Below are 18,074 nucleotides of genomic sequence, written 5' to 3'. Positions count from 1 at the left end.
TTTCTGGTTTAGGTGAAAAGTTCTCAAGTGATAGAAATGAAAGTACCTGAATGGGAACTATCTTTCCATCCTTCACAGTCTAGTCAAGAGTACCTTCTCACAAGGTTCTCAGGAAGAATTTGTACATTATTAACTCATATATCTGTCCAACAATTATTCATTCTCCCTATAGTACAATGAGCCTTCTCTTTCAATTTCTTACAAGTAAAAATTATATCCAGAATACCTTACCACACCACATCTAGGAACTCATGGGCACTTTCTATTTTTTACTCTAGTGTCTGTGTCCAGTCCATCTTTTCCCAGAACTCCCTGAAGTCTCTTCAGATAGTAACTTAGTGGACTTTTTCTTTCAAACTGTAGTTTTGGCAAAGGCACCGTGAGTTCATTTTGTGTCATATAAACAGCATAGCTGTCTTTGGTTTATATTCAAAGCAACTGTGAGTGACTCCGGCATAGAATCAATATGAAGTGAGTGTTTTTGAAAAGGAAACTTTAAATAGAATCAGTGAGGTGGCAGCAATAGTTGGAAAACCTTAATCTTAGCTTTTTCTTTTAAACTAAGAAACAAAACCAGAGGATTAAGAAGTGAAAAGAGTAGAGAAAAAATAGGTGTATGTAATAATTATAACAATCATTTTAAAAACATCAAATAAGCTGGGTATGGTGGCATATGCCTTAATCTTGGCTACAGGAGAGGCACAGGCAGGAGCTTCTTGAGTTTGAGGCCATTCTAACAAAGTTAGTAAGATGCAATTTCAAAAATACAAAATAGAAACACACACACACACACACACACACACACACACACATTAAAAAAGAAAGAAAAAAAACTATGAAAGGACCAAGGGGAGAGAGGAGAATGATTCCATTAGTAATGTTAGGCTCTGGGTTCAATCTCTAGAACTGAAAAAAATTTAAATAGCACATATTAAAATTCATCCTTCCAAAGGAGAACCTTTTCAAGGTAGGGAAGAGAAGTCATAATATTCTCTGCAGTGATTTCCAAACAGAAAATGTAATTTATTCAATAAATAATATGCCATTCTATATTTGATGAGAACAAGAATTAAATAATCAAGAATTGGAAAAAATCCCAAAAAAATCAGACAAATTAGGAAAGGCATAAAAAAATAATACTAGCATTTGTTGAGTGATGACTATAGACAGGCTGGCAATTTACATAAGTTATCTCTATTAGCAGTCCATGAGTTACAAGTGCCTTTTTAATTTACACATAAGGAAGGATAGACAGTAAGGCTCAACTTGATGGGAAAGATTATTTAAGTTCATACAACTAGTCAGTGCTAACCCAGGTTTGTTTGACCAACTTTATACAGGTGGGTGCCAGTAGCTCACACCTATAATCTTAACTTCCCAGAAGGCTAAGATCTAAACATCACAGTTCAAAGCCAGCCAATGCAAGAAAGTCTGTGAGACTCTCATCTCCAGTTAATCACTAAAAAACTGGAAGTGGAGCTGTGGCTCAAGTGATGGAGTACTAATCTTGAACACAAAAGTTCAGGGACATTGCCCAGGCCTTGATTTCAAGCCCCAGGACTGGCATTAAAAAAAATCCAAATTGAAGAACTGCATTCATCCTCAGGAATCTTAGTACAACAAAAAATGGAGGTGACTGAGGTATTCCCAATAGGCCAATGTAAAAGAAATACTAATGAACTGTGAGAGGAAGATAATAAATGTACTCAATTAACTAAGAAACTTCTCAGGGAAGAAGGCAAAAGTTTTCTACAGATACTCTAAAGGTACAAGAGCATGCAGTAGTATAACAAAAACAAAATGTACTATCTTTAAACAGCTATAATTAGATATAATTACATGAAGGAAAAGAAAAGAAATATCAACTTGATTAATGTGAGAAAACAAAATTGTTCCTAGTGAGAGGCATATATAGATGGAGAATGTCTCCTGATGAGTTAAAATGCAGAGCTTTTATTACAAATATGAACAAATAAAACTGACTGAGTAAAACATTAAACATAGGAAAGTCATGACCTGGTGATTTAAAATAATCTATTGTGTTTTGACCTTTTTTTAATGGGGGAAGGGTATGTTTTCTGCTTCTATTACCTTGGTATTATGAGCTGTGATGCAAAGAAACTAAAAACCCAGGGCTGGGAAGGTGGTTCAGTTGTAGAGTGCTTGCCTGACGCCCCAGGTTCAATTCTCACTACCACATAAACAGAAAAGGCCAGAAGTGGAGCTGTAACTCAAGTGGTAGAGTGCTAGCCTTGAGATGAAACACTGAAGGACAGCGCCCAGGCCGAGTTCAGGCCCCATGACTGACGAAAGAAAGAAAGACTAAAAATCCTATAGAAGGATTTGTACGGGTCTTTCAAGAGGTTTTATCAAAACATAAAATCACAGTTGTTACTTACAGAGAGGGTCATTCATTCAACAAAGACAGAGTTGGTAATATGGGTCAGGTATGGTCCTAGGGTTTTACAGATACATACATGTAAAGATGTGGCTTCTACTTTCTTGGCCTTACAGTACAGAGATGTAAATGAGACAAAATTATGAAGAGATGGCTGAAGACCAAACACCATCAATTTGTTAAAAATTTAAGAAATATTTATTTTTTAGATGAATTAACTAGAAAGTAAAATCAGGCTCTAATGAGGGTATACAAATAAGATCAGGAAGGGCTAATGAAGAAGGTAAATGAAGATGAATATGGCCAAGGTAACTTATTTGCATATATGAAAACAGAACAATGAAACCTGCTGAAATTGTTTTAAGAAGGGGAAGTGAGGTAAAGGAGAATGACACAGGGATGAAGAATGATTGGGATACATTACACTATTAGGTGGGAATATTACAATGAAATTCCCCTTGTCCAACCAATGTATGCTAGTTTAAAAATAGTCATAGTGACCTTGTGGCTCAAGTGGTAGAACGCTTGCCTTGAGCTAAAGGGCTGAGAGACAGCACCCAGGCCCAGAGTTCAAGACCCATGACTGATAAAACAACAACAACAACAAAACAAAACAAAAAAAAAACTCAAAAAAAAGGGGGGACTGGGAAGGTGGCTCCATGGTAGAGTGATTGCCTTGCATGCATGAGGCCCTGGGTTTGATTCCTCAGCACCACATAAGCAGAAAAAAGTCGTAAGTGATGCTGTGGCTCAAGTGTTAGAGCACTAGCCGTGACCTGAAGAGCTGAGGGACAGCATCCAGGCCCAGAGTTTAGGCCCCATGATCAGAAAAAAAATCATTTAAAAAAAGAAAAATCAAATATTTATTAAGTGACACAGTCACAGTCATTGGTTTTTTAAAAACTAAAGCTATTTATGCTTAGAATGTGCCAAGCCTATTCTAATCACTGAACATAAAATAAAATGGAAGTTCCTACCCCATGTAAGTGGATTACAGCTATATTTCCCCCAAGTAAATAAGTGATTAAAGATTATAATATGTATAATATGCAAGAGAAAAGGTGCCATGACACATTATAGCAAGGACTAACCATATTGTTCAAAGTGGGAGATCTAAGATCAATGAAGTCAGTAGAGAATAGGATGTTTCTCCAAAGAAAAAAGAAGTTCGGGATGACCATAGATGTGTGTGTGTGTGGGTAGGGGATGCCTAAGCAGATTTAGAACACAGGAGGCTGAGAAGGTAGCATTTCTTCAGTTATAACAACTTAAACAAAATAGTGTTCACAATTACATCCAAAGTTTTCCAGCAATAACATTTGGCTATATACTCAAAATTGCTTTCTTTAGTTTAAATTAAGAAGCAAACCAAGAGTATAAAATTGTATTTTTTAACTGCATAAGATCTCTTAGACATACCCAGGAATAAATAGTAACTGGCTCAGTTACAAGTAATAAACAGGAAAGGAATGACACAAAAATCAAAAAAGGTCTGAGCAGCAGTCATTTAGTAAGGAACTAAAGATAAAAAGTATGTCTTTAGTATTTATCTGCATTATATATTCAAAATTTTAAAGAAGACATCTAGGAAATGTTACTCTGCATTACAGTCATTTTTTTAAAAAGCATTAAGTAAGATTTGTGCAGATCTTATGCATAAATGAATTTTCCTCTTTTTGTGGGATGGACAACTCATTAGATTGAGTTTCAGTAAATAAAAGACAAATCTTAATTTAGATTACTACTTCCCTGTAAGGTTATTCAAGCATAATGGTAATTGAAATTAAATATACCTTGAATGTTATAGAACTATCACTGAACACTATATGTGTAACATTTCCAGGATCAATAGAAACAAGTTCCATAGGAACTATATTACCTTTCACAGAATAAAGTTCACTTATCATTTTTGTCTTTATTTTTTTCTGGCTGTTCAGCTACCAGCAGAAGTAGTTGATAGTCCAAAGAAAGGAGTAAAAAAAAAAGAACAAAAAAAGAGAGAAGACTCCTTTTATCTACTCTTTAACTTCATACTTAATATATTTGTAACAGCTCATACTATCTTCTCTCTGCTTACATTTCATACTCATCTCCTTTCAGTTATATTTCCTCTAAGAAGCTCAGCCAGCAGCTGGGCAGCTTTTGAAATGAATTTGTTATTAAAAATTCTCCCATCAGAAGTTCTGTAGGGCCTTGGCCTTTTCAGGAGAGAAGGATGTTGGGAGCCTGGGAGGCACCGCTAAAGGAGTGGCCACCGGGTGGTGGTGAAAGGTCTCTTTCCCAGCTAAGGGCCTTGAACTTCAAGTTCTGTTTTTAGAAAAGCTAAATCAGTAGCAAATATTTTCAGGGTATTTTGCTCCCAATGTAGCTTTTATTAACAGAGAAGCAAAAGTTAGCGCTATCAGGTAATACTGAGGAGTCCTGAGAATTTAGAGGTAAATCTGCCAAGCCCAAGGGGTTGTTCTTACAGCAACCTTGGTAAAAGAGTGGAAAACATTCAGACAACTAGAGTTCCTCCAAATGTGGGAATAAAGATGGAGTGGCAGCAATGGTTTCCTCCTCACTGAAGGCTTTAGCAATTCCATCAGAATCAAGGGAACCATAAAGGTTCCTGGCATTTTGTCCTTGAATTTATATATTTACTATGTCCCTCAAAGTAGACAGCTATAAGTTTTGTCCTGAAAAACACTGCTGTGTAGTTCATTGCACACAGCAGAGCCACAGATCACACTCTACTTTTTCTCATCATAGACTGGCCTACAAAATGAGAAATAGTGGGTTGATATATTCTATCCCAGGAAAGGAACATGAAAATTAATTCTAAAGAATTAGGAGTAGTCAAACCTGTGCTCCTGCTTCCCAGCATACTCCTTCCCAGGTACAAGGCAAGCAGTATACTGGCAAAGCCAGTGAGATCATTTATTTCCTTAAAAGAAATAATAATCCACACCTGCAATAAGGCAGTTACTGTTCTTTCCTGTGTGTTCTCAGGCACAGTTATAACTAGTTATAACACTTAGGGCCCTTATTTATTTGTGCATCTCTCTCCTCTTAAGAGATTTTAGTCTTAGTATTTATTTTTGTATTTTTAGTTTCTAACAGTTTATGTTCAAACTAAACTTCAAGAACACTTTGCAGAGAAAGGAAGAAAAGAAAGAGAGAGAAAGGAAGAAAAGAAAGAGAAAGAGAAAGGGAGGGAGGGAAGGAAAGAAAGAAAGAAAGGAAGGAAAAAAGAAAGAAAGGGTCTGGGAAGGTGGCTCAGTGGTAGAGCGCTTGCCTTGCATGCATGAGGCCCTGGGTTCGATTCCTCAGCACCACATAAGCAAAAATATAAAAGCCAGAAATGGCACTGTGGCTCAAGTGGTAGAGCGCTAGCCTTGAGCTGAAGAGCTGAGGGACAGTGCCCAGGCCCAGAGTTCAGGCCCCACGACCCAACCAAAAAAAAAAGAAGAAAGAAAGGAAGGAAGGAAGGAAGGAAGGGAAACAGAAAGAACTCTTTGGTGAAGGTATTAGCAGATGAGGTAATAGAAGAATGTAGGGGTAGATGGCATTTTTAAAATAATAGTTTGAAGCCAAGAGCTGTAATCACACCTGTAATCCTATTACTCAGGAAGCTGAGATCTGAGAATCACAGAAGCCAGCCCAGGCAGAAAACAGTGAGGTTCTTATCTCCAATTAACCAGGGAAAAGCCACAAGGGAAGGTATGGCCCAAGTGGTAGAATACCAGCCTTGAATGAAAAAAAAAAGTAAGAGCTCATGGCTTGAGTTCAAGCTCCCATATTGGCACAACAAGAACAAATAATAATAATTGTTTGACCCAGGTAATTTTTATCATTTCTTACATTTCTTATTCAAACCTCAAAGCACCCTGTGGCAAAGATATCATTATTCTTATATCATTAGTAAGAAAATTGAGAATTGTCAGGTTTCATTAAGTATTATAATAACCCTCAAAACCAGAACATGAACTCACCCAGGCTGACTCCCAAGCTTCTGCTTGTACTAAGTTTATTATATTGCCTCTTTTATTTTCTGTCTTCTTAAGAGAGCTTATAAGCAATTTTCAAACAGCTGTATTTATTATTAGCCCTTGTGATTGAAACAAATATTAGCTTTACAGCCTATGGATGTAGAAGGTTGTTTAAAAATGTGTCCACATGCTGTTTGATTGAGTGTTGTATTTCCTGTTAGAAGGCCCTCAGAGCAGCTTCGTGTCCTTTTTCCTGTATGTAACTGCTCCAAAGAGAGGCAGTGCTAAACAGCATAGATGTATTAATGCAAATAGAATTTGAAGATCTAATTTGAATGTATTAATGCAAATTACTGCAGATAGAATTTGAATTATCAAATAATACAAATTTATTGTGAACCAATTATGAAATCTTTTGTAAAATACTTATTTCCTCTATCTCAACTGCTTTGAATTTTTATTATTCCTTTAGGTATTCTTTCCATAGTACCTCCTAGTAAATAGTGAACTATTCAGTGTAAGTCATTTACACTTTTTTTTTGGGGGGGTCCGGTTGTGGGGCCTGAACTCTGGGTCTGGGCACTGTCCCTCAGCTCTTCAGCTCAAGGCTAGCGCTCTACCACTGGAGCCACAGTGCCACTTCTGGCTTTTTTTCTTTTGCTTATGTGGTGCTGAGGAATCGAACCCAGGGCCTCAGGCATGCAAAGCAAGCGCTCTACCACTGAGCCACCTTCCCAGCCCCAGTCATTTGCACTTTTAAAGAATGGTTGTGACATTTGGTCATTAAAATAACATTTTCACTTTCTCACTATGGTTGAGAGAATAGCTTAAGGTGACTGTTGTAGGGGAAAATGATGACTCCAATATTGAATGACTTGCTATCTAGATAGGCCACACAGCTCCTAAATATATTTGGTTGCCACTGGAAAACACAATTTCAGCTTCTAAGAACATTTTCTCAATAATGAAAATTATAACAAAAAGAATAAAGTTCAGTCTTTACTAATGGGATTCATATCTATAACAAGAAGGCAAAGCTGAAGTCAAGGATTTATGTCATTCTGGGTCATAACTGATATTCCTCATGAAAAGTGCATGCTCTAGTTGCAGTTTCAATCAACAATCAGTACAAAGTATATGCTGGAACTCAAAACTGAACCAGTACTTAAGAAAAGCCTTCCTCTGCTCAAGCAAGAAGAAAATATATTTGCATTCTGGGAGAAAATAAGAACCACACATCAAATATTGACTGCTGGCAAACTTCAGGACTTAGGTATGCAAGGCGAGTCTTAGTGTGCTGGCTGAAAGATGTCAGGCCTTCTGCCTGGAGCTAGTTCTGCATAGTTTCCCAGTGGTATTTTCATCTTGTAATTATGCAAAAAGTCACACTGACAGAAATCCACTAGCACATGTGATAGAATCACATTCTTCTCTGGCCATTCCTGAAATGTGTGTAGGTTTTAAAATACAGGGTCTTACAGAGAGGTCAACTCCTAAAAACACTCAATTTCCTATTAGTAAAAAATTATCGTAGCAGGATGCCATTATATTTTTATGGATTAAGGTCCTCTAGTATCTCTCCTCTGACTCAATCAGTCTTCCCTAGCCGCTATCAAAAAACAAGCTGACTTAACAAATGATATAGTAACTATTTATTTAGTCATCTCAAAATCATAAAACTTTTGTATGTGATTTCATTTAAAGTCATTTCTGGAGATGTGCTGGAGACATTCCTCTACCAAGCACAAGGTCTGAAGATCAAATCCAAGTACCACACACACAAAAAATAATAATACAATTAAAAATGAAAGAATGACTAAACTCAGGAGTAAAGAACAAACAAAAAAAGTGGTAGTAAAGTCATTTCTAAGCCAGGCACTGGTGGCTCACACTTGTAATCCAAGCTACTCAGGAGGCTGAGATCTGGGGATCATGATTCAAAGCCAGCCCAGGCAGGAAAAGTCTGTGAGACTCTTACCTCCAATTAACCACCAGAAAACAGGAAGTGGCACTGTGGCTCAAGTGGTAGAGTGCTCACCTTGAGCTGAAGAGCTGAGGGACAGCACCCAGGCCCAGAGTTCAAGCCCCACAACTGACCAAAAAAAAAAAAAAAGTCATTTCTATACTGTTGGCTTATTAACGTACAAACTAAATACAGCAGAGAATAGGTGATTGTGGCTCATGTTGGCGCTTATAAATGGCTTGACAGAGAGAGAGAAGGAAAGCACTCATTGTCTATATGAGTGCAAAATGGAACATGATCACAGCTATAAGAAGAAATGTTATTTTTAAAGCTCTGAAGGTTGCAAAGAAAGGAAAGGATTACATTATCTTGTTTTAGAATGAAGAATCATTTCTAAAAGAAGGTGAACCTGCCCCTTTGATAGGAACCTAGAGTGGCTGCCATGGGCTCTCATCTGGGGAGGTAGGAGAGGCTGCTGGATCAAAGACTGCTGCACCTCACTATTCTCTTCTAGGTATCATTACATCTGAATTTCAAAGTCCTGTCTTGCCAGGAAGGAGGTGCAGCTCAGAGAGTACAGCATCTGCCTAGCAAGCAAGGCCTTGAGTTCAAACTCCAATAATGCCAGAGTAATGAAATGTCATTAACAAGATATTGGCCAACAGAACTCATACTTGAGCACTCTAACCACCCCAAATGGATGAATTGTAACAATGCTCAGAGCTGACTGTTGCGATATATCTTGAATAGGTCTAAGTTTGAAAGACAGATGTGGGAAAAGGAATTTCCCTTTCAGAAATTAATATAGGCACAGAAAGGGAAAAAGTGGGGTATGTCCACAAGTGGTATTATTTAATTGGAATAAAAGCTATAAGCAAAAGAGTAATGAAAGGTAAACTGGAGAAGTACGCTGGGGTCATATTATGAAGGCCTTGAAGGATTTGAGTAAGGAGTGTCTACATCTTTTAAACTACAGATGCTTTGTAAATATTAGTTATCATTAATAACTATCATTGCTGGTAGATTGAATGAAGAATATGTGATTCTTCCCAAGAGAATAATTCATATCTTTTACTGAAAAAGCAACATTCACTGCTGTTATACTTGTTTTCAACCAAGGAAGCATTTGAGGATTGGAGGTTACATATAGTAAAGTTTTTTTGCTGGGGCTGGGAAAGTGGCTCAGTGGTAGAGCACTTGCCTTGCAAGCCTGAGGCCCTGGGTTCGATTCCTCAGCACCATACAAGCAAAAAGAAAAAAGTTGGAAGTGGCACTGTGGCTCAAGTGGTAGAGCACTAGCCTTGAGCTGAAGAACTGAGGGACAGTGCCCAGGCCCAGAGTTCAGGCCCCACAACCAGACCCCCCCAAAAAAAAAGAGTTTTTGCAAATTTCATCCTAAGTAATACAAGCTTAAGAACCAATGCTCTAATAATTCCTGATTAAAAGATGAGAAATCTAAACACAGTAGTATGTCATCACTGCCTGTCTTGCTCTCAGAAGAGCCACCAGTATTCTGATTGACAGTGTTCCTGATCTATTATCAATCGTAGATGACTTGAACATTCCATGATTTGTTAATTAGTTGAGACACTCAGCCTTTGGTTTCTATAACAACTTTCTTAATTTTTCTCCTCCCTCTCTACCTGGCCCCTGATTCTGTTTCATATCCATGGATATTCTTCAGTGGTTACCTTTTCACTCTACCACCACCCCTGAGAGGTATCAACCAGCCTTCTCCATCAGCTAACAACTCTCAAAACTATTCAGTGACTTCAACTTTTCTCCTAAGCTTCAGATTTCCAGTTGTCAAAAGTGATTTATTAACAGATCTTTTAGGTAGCTCAGTTGGTATGTCTGAATTCATCCCTTTTTCCCCTCCCTCCCATACCTTCACTCCCCATATGGTTCTATTTTATTCAGGTTCCTTTAGCCCTACACTCCAAGTCTGTAAATACTAGTCATTCAGTTTCCTAAATGAGAAACTCTGAAATCTTCCACAACTTGTTTTTCTCTATCAACATTTTCTTATAGCTTTTTTAGATGTCTCAAAACTCTATCTTTTCTGAGACAGGATCGGGCTATGTAGCCCAGGCTGGACTTGAACTTACCATCCTGTAACTTCAAACTCCTTCTAAGTGCTGGAATTACAGGGATGTATCACCAAACCTCCCAACAATATCTTTAAATAAAAAAATTAATATGCACACTTTTATCTCATTCCAAAATGTTCTTACTTCCTTTGTTGTGACCATGTTATCTCTCATTTCTTTGATTTCTCTAATACAAGTCTAATCTACACTGTGCCACCAACGTGTCTGTCAAAATTAAATTGGGCACCGGTGGCTCATAACTGTAATCCTAGCTACTCAGGAGGCTGAGATCTGAGGATCATGGTCTGAAGCCAGCCCAGGCAGGAAAAGTCCTTGGGACTCGTATCTCCAATGAACTACTCAGAAAAAGCCAGAAGTAGCACTGTGGCTCAAGTGGTACAGCACTAGTTTTGAGCATAAAAAGGTTCAGGGAGAGTGCCCAGGGCCTGAGTTCAAGCCCCAGGACCAGCAATAAATAAATAAAGTAACTCTTGTCATGATTCTTCTGTCATGAAAACTTATTGTCCAGTATACCCACAAAACAAAATTCAGCTTCTTGGAATGGGCCCTTCCACAATCTGGACTCATAACACAATCCAACCTAACTCTACAAGTTTTTATTCTGCCTCATCTCCCTTCAGCTACTTGCCATTCTTTTCACATTCCTCAAATAGGTCATTTCCTTTCTTACACGATTCCCACAGCCTGAAATGTCCTTCAAATAATTCCACAAATGCTTACTTGAGCATCTACTATGTACTAGACACTACTCTGAGGCCTGCAGAACAAAAATAAGATAAAGATCCTTCTGTCAATGAGTAAGGGAGACTAGTAAATAAACAGAAAATAATAATGCACTGTGATACACAAAATAGGAAATACAGAGCAAACAGGCAACACAGAGGAGAGTAGTTAACTGGAGGAAGTAGGAGAAAAGACAAGATGGGAAAGGCAGACATTACCACGAGCACTGAGCAATGAAGGAACCTAAGTTCCTTCCACAAAGTACAGAAACAAAAACTGCAAAAAACAAAAACATACATCTAAAACTAGCCCACATGGTAAGTTTTATGGTTATTTTCACCATAATTAAAAATGCAAATATTTGGGGCTGGGAAGGTGGCTCAGTGATAGAGCGCTTGCCTTGCATGCATGAGGCCCTGGGTTCGATTCCTCAGCACCACATAAGCAAAAAGAAAAAAGCCGGAAGTGGTGCTGTGGCTCAAGTGGTAGAGCGCTAGCCTTGAGCTGAAGAGCTGAGGGACATCGTCCAGACCCAGAGTTCAGGCCCCACAACTGGACCAAAAAAAAAAAAATGCAAACATTTTTCAAACTGCAGTGTGGGGAGTATCTTAAAATCAACCTGGATGAGAAGTGCCTACATTCCCTTTCTTGTTAATTTGTCAAGCTGGCTCCTATTCAAAACAAGCCCTCTTTTGTGAGGGCTTTGTGGTTCTCTTAGCCTAGGTCTCCTTTGCCTTCCTTGAAACAGCCATTGGTCTCTATATATGCCTATAACAAGCACATCACATTGTGTGGTATCTTCCATTTACTCCTGTTTCCCCTAAAAGGCTATGAGTTCCATTTTTATACATAGAAACTATATCTATATAAAACTTTTAATTGTATTCTTAATTAATTTACTACTAGTAATCTGTGCCAGACACAAACTAACAGCTTTTCATTCATTTTGTCTCATTTCATCTTATACCTATATAAAGATAAGTATGTTCCTATTTCCATTTTTAGAGACAAAGGACTTGAAATGACAGGGTGGTTATCTCACTGAAATACCATATATAGTTGAGAAGTGGAGATGTGAAGCCAAATTGAGTTTAAAGACAAAACACTCAGTAAATAAAGGTTTGAAAAGGGAAAGGGAGAGAATGGGATCTGAATATTAGTTGATTAGACATGGCAGGGAAAACTGGCCTATCTAGATCATGACTGTGTTATATGCCTTGTTGGAGTTTCATTTAAAATAACTGACCTTGGAAATGCTCATCATCCCTAGTCATAAAGGAAATGAAAATCAAAACAACTCAGATTCTATCTCACCCAGTAAGATTGACCAACATTGTGTATTTGAAGAACAAGAATGTTGGCAGGAATATGGGAGAAAGGAACCCTACTGCACTGTTGGTGGGAATGTAAACTAGTAAACTACTCTGTATGGCATTCGGGAGGTTCCTCAAAAACTAAACATAGACCTTCCCTGAGACCCATACACAGCACTCCTGGGAATCTACCTTGAACATCATGAGCCAGGATATGATGAAGACATCTACACATCTATGTTCATTGCTGCACTATTCATAATAGCCAAGATATGGAAACAGCCCAGATGCCCTACAATAAATGAATAGATCCAAAAAATGTGGTACCTGTACACAATGGAATTTTACACAGCCATTAGAAAGAATAAAATAATGTCATTTGCAGGGAAATGAATGAAACTAGAATAAATCATGTTAAGTGAGCTAAGCTAAACAGTACAAACAGTACATTTTCTCTCTGGTATGTGGAAATTAGATCTAAAATGCACTGGGATACGATAAATTACACAGGATTCTAGATACTCACACACAGTGAGACCAAAAGAGATATTCTTAGGAAAAAAAACACAAAGGTGCAATGCCTAAGTTCCTTTTCATATAATATACATGCTGAAATGAACTCTAACATATGGAAACAAGAACATTCTTTTTCTTTTTTCCCTGTTTTTAGTTTTTAAAAAGTCTTTGATGATTCTATCTTCTTTACTTTATGTATGGTGTCTTTGGAAGAATTGGAGGGAGAGCATGGAACTCTGGGGGGAAAAGAGTAGAAAAAGTGCAATAGTGGAGCTCATTGGATATGGATGAAAGTGAACTATACAACTTGTAGATGGAGATGGGAGGGAAGGACTTGAAGAGAATGAGGGAACAGAAGACACAATATGAAAGGAAATTACTCATTACCTGACTCATGTAATTGTAATCCCTCTGTACATCACCTCTATAGTAACAATAAAGTAAATTAATAAAAGAAAAAAACTTCCCTTACAAAATCATCACAAGCTGTAGATTTTGTAGTAAAACCAAAACAAAAAACAGTTCAGGAAAGGTACATTTCTTACCTTGAATCAAAAGCCTAATAAGAGACAAGGGTATGGGGCTGGGAAGGTGGCTCAGTAGTAGAGTGCTTGCCTTGCATGCATGAGGCCCTGGGTTCAATTCCTCAGCACATAAGCAGAAAAAGCCGGAAGTGGCGCCGTGGCTCAAGTGGTAGAGCACAGGACAGATACAAGCAATTGGAAGGGAAATCCAACTAGTTTCTATATTGCATTTACCCGCTTACTTGTATCTGTCCTGTCAGTGTGGCCTGGTCATGCTCCTGCCCTAAACTTCTCTTGTACCAAATTCTATTACCCCTTCCCTACTCAAGTATATTCAAGTATTTCTCCAACAATTCCCTCCTCTCTCTTTTGGTCATTAACCCTCTCCCCCTTTTACTGGATCATTCCTATCAATCATCCACATTAAATTTGCTATAATTTCTTCCATGTTAAAACAATGCAAAATTCCAAATCTTCACTTGAGTTCATGTCTCAATCCAGTTGAAGTTATCACTTCCTTTCTATGCCAGAAATTATCTCAGCATAAACTCCTCTGCTCCCATTCTCAATTGAGCTCTCATTTACATTTCTACTCACTACTGTACTGAAATGTTCTTCAAGGACACCAATGGCCTTCCAGTTGTTGAATGCAGAAAACTATTTCATTATCCAATTTCATTCTCCTTTGCCCTATCCACACCTATCTAACACAGCTTATGCTGTCTTCTTTCTTAAAACTTCCTTGCTTTTCCTTCCTTCTTTCGTCAATGACAGTTCCTTCTTCTGTTTTCTTCACTGGTTCACGCTCATCACCTCAACCAATAGCCATTAAAAGTTAATGCATTATGTGGTTCTTTTTGTAGCAGACATGCTCTTTCTGACTGTTTTACTTATCTGTAATTTGAGTGACTTTCATAACCTGAGCATACACCAACTGGCTAACAGGAGTCTCAGAAGAAAGGTGTGGGATGAAGAAAAGCCATTTGGGGATTGCCAGGCCTAATCTCTACACAGAAGATCTACAATCCATTCTTGCCTCCTTTCCATTGTAGTGTGTTCCTGCCATCCAGTTGGATCAGCTATCCTTCCTTTCAGCTCAGTGACCTTCTGTGACCCCAGCAATGGTGACTGTCCTTGTAAGCCTGGGGTGGCAGGACCCCATTGTGACAGGTGTATGGTGGGATACTGGGGCTTTGGAGACTATGGCTGCAGACCTTGTGACTGTGCAGGGAGCTGTGACCCCCTCACAGGAGACTGCATCAGCAGGTACGTGTGCGTGCCTTTTGCTCACATCTATGTGTAGTGCAGATTCTTTGGAAGATTTGCAAGTGATTTAGAAAATATATTATTTTCATATCTCTGAAGAATTTTTGTCAGTTTGCAAAGCCAAGTAATCTGTTCTTCCAAGATTCTGAAGGTCATCTGGTTCGTTTTGTAAAACAAATTATCTGTCACAATAAATAATTTCTTAAAACATTGCTGCTTTTTGGAAAGTGGAAATATTGGAAGATAGATGATAAGGTTTTAATCTCTAGGAATAGCTTCATATCTACATAAGTTCAAAAATGTTCTGCAATAAAATCATTTCAACTATTGTAGAACGTGAAGCAAATGATGTCTTAGGCAACCTCAGCTTCTAAATAGGCATATATAATATTTGCCAAATGGAGGCTAACCAAAGATTTCTGGCAGTTACTTCTGTCCCTTATTTAATAGTTCAATCATGTAGAAAATGAAACTGGAAAAGAAACCTTGACCATAGTTTTGATGGCAACAATAAAAGGTGTACATCAATTTGGTCTTGACTCTTGCTCCCATTGGTAGCCACATGTGGCTACTGTAAGAGAAGCACATTCTAGAAGCCCAGTGTTTATGGTCTCAGACATTTAGAGGAACTGATTGAAAATATGCTGTTCCACATTTACCCCCACCAGATTCCAAATGGTAAATTTAACATGGCTATGAAATAAATACTCACACATCTTCTTGATAAAAATAATAATAAAATAAAATAATCATTTCTATCTTATTAGTAATACAGACCTAGACTGGTATCAAGAAATTCCCAACTTCCAGTCCATACACAATAAGAGTGAACCAACCTGGGAATGGGAGGATGAGCAAGGATTTTCCGCACTTCGACATTCAGGTAAGACAAATTAAATTGAGTAATTAACTTCCATGTCTGGTCTTTAGGAACAGTGAATGTGACAAACTAGAAGGTCTATACTGGGATTTTATTGTAGGGTTGAATAAAGTAATAGCCCCACGAATATGAAACTGAAATATAACCTAGAGGTACTCTAATATACTTTTGTCTATATCTGATTATTATGGTAATATAAGTCATTAGTATAGAAAATTTGGAAAATGTAAAACCTTGCATAAAAGAAAAACTTGCCCTAAATCTCATTTTCCCACTGCTAAAACTTTTGTATATTACATTCTCTCTAAAACTCACTCATGACACAGTTAAAAGCTGACTGAATATATCAGGTTTAGAAATGTATAGACTCATTTAAAGGAAAAATATTCTAGTAGTGCTGTGGCTCAAGTGGTAGAGTGCTAGCCTTGAGCTGAAGAGCTGAGGGACAACACCCAGGCCCAGAGTTCAAGCCCCATGACTGACAAAAACAAACAAACAAAAACAAAATAAAGGAAAAATATTCTTACAGATTTAGTCGAACTTAATAACTACAAGGCAAAAGCTACTGTGAACTCTATCTTAATAGCTTTTGTATAACTAGAAAACAAGAGTCACTTAAGGATATAAATACAAGCCAAGTAGCAAAATCAGTAAAATTCAAATAATCAAGATTAGTTGAACATGAAATACTGTTCAGAACATAAATCTAGCTCTTTGAATTTTCCAAATCTGTAGTTTCCTCTGACACAATTCTATTTCCTCTTTGGATGAGCATACTGTGATATTGGTGTAGATATTTTATTTCTATATTGAACCTGTCCATACTTTTCTTGTAGAAAGTCAAACATTTTTATTCAGGAACCAAACTGTTCTCCCCAGACCCCTCTTTGAGGGTGTTGGGGATTGAACATAAGTCCTTGCATTTGCTAGGTATTCTACCACTTGAGCCATACTCCCAAGTTGCTCTGTAATACAAACTCAAATGTGAGCATGAAGCCTGGTCTGGTGGTTCACACCTGTAATCCTAGCTACTTAGGAGGCTGAGAACTGAGGATCACAGTTCAGGCAGGAAAGTCCATGAGACTCTTATCTCCAATTAACTGCCAGCAGAAGGGGGAGGTGGGATGAGGGGGGGAACCAGAAGTGGTACTATGGCTCAGCATGATAGCATGCTAACCTTGAGCAAAAGAGCTCAGGGACAGTGCCCAGCCCTGAGTTCAAGCCCCATGACTAGCAAAACAAAACAAAAGAACAACAACAACAAAAATGTGGGCATAAAATCTATTTGGGGCTCACCAAATAGTACAAATCAAACTTTAAAGCTAGTGTTATGAAACGTTAACAAGCAGCTACAGTGTTATACAAGAAATACATTCAAAGTGTTATCAGATCTCACACTTTCCCATATATGCTTCCAACTTTCATCTGAAGTACGAGATGTTACTGATATATTTGAGTGTACCAAACCACAACCTCACTAGTACTTCCTTCTTCCTCAGAATAACTACAATCATAAATTTATTTGTTTTCTGTTTTCATGTTTTAATTATTTTATTACCTATTGTTATTTTTTAAGTCCATGCATATAACTTACCTACCTTTTAAAAATAGTTTTGATCTGTGGGGTTTTTTTGATTTGCCTATTCTATTCAGTAAATATATTAGTTTTATTCTCCTGCTTTGCCATTTCAGATATTTCTAATTTTCTACCATTACAAACAATGGTTATCATGAGTTTTTGGATTTGTTTTTGTTTTTGTTTTTTGGTTGTGGGGCTAGAACTCAGAGCCTGGGCTCTGTCTCTGAGCTCTTTTGCTCAGGTTCTACCACTTTGAGCCATAGTGCCACTTCTGTTCTTCTGGTAAATAACTGGAGATAAAAGTCTCACAGCAGCCTGGTGCTGGTGGCTCACACCTGTAATCCTATCTACTCAGGAGGCTGAGATCTGAGGATCACAATTCAAGGCCAGCCAGGGCAAGAAAGTCCATGAGACTCTTATCTCCAATAAACCACTCAAAAATCAGAAGTGGCACTGTGGCTCAAGAGGTAGAGCGCTCGCCTTGAGCTGAAGAGTGCAAGGACAGTGCCCAAGCCCAGAGTTCAAGCTCTATGACCGACCAAAAAAAAAAAAGTTCCACAGACTTTCCTAGGCTGGTTTGAACTGTGATCCTTAGATCTCAGCCTCCTAAGCAGCTAGGATTACAGGCATGAGCCACCAGTGCCCTGTTGGTCAGTTTAGAACAAGAAAGAAGAGTGGGGGGAATGGGGGTGTGGGAGGGAAGATTGGAGGGAGTGGAGAGGGGAAGGGATGGGAAGGGGAAACAAAGGAGGAGGTTACAATGCTTGATAAGAAATGTACTCACTATCTTATCCATGTAATTGTAACCCCTCTGTATGGCATTTTCACAA

At 38.1% G+C, this 18,074-nt stretch overlaps 1 protein-coding gene across 1 annotated transcript in view; it reads left to right on the top strand.

Moving 5' to 3' along the window:
• Positions 1 to 18,074, top strand: part of Ntn4 (netrin 4) — a 93,966-nt gene that overhangs the window by 63,759 nt on the left and 12,133 nt on the right. Inside the window, exons 5-6 of the mRNA XM_013022589.1 lie at positions 14,572 to 14,785; positions 15,553 to 15,668. Of these exons, the coding sequence (XP_012878043.1) occupies positions 14,572 to 14,785; positions 15,553 to 15,668 (330 nt within the window). The remainder of the gene's footprint in view (positions 1 to 14,571; positions 14,786 to 15,552; positions 15,669 to 18,074) is intronic.

Source organism: Dipodomys ordii, unplaced genomic scaffold (genome assembly GCF_000151885.1).
Source record: "Dipodomys ordii isolate 6190 unplaced genomic scaffold, Dord_2.0 Scaffold3, whole genome shotgun sequence".
NCBI classification, from domain to species: domain Eukaryota; kingdom Metazoa; phylum Chordata; class Mammalia; order Rodentia; family Heteromyidae; genus Dipodomys; species Dipodomys ordii.
Note: the sequence above shows the minus strand (reverse complement) of the source record. Positions and strands in the feature narration are given on the sequence as shown.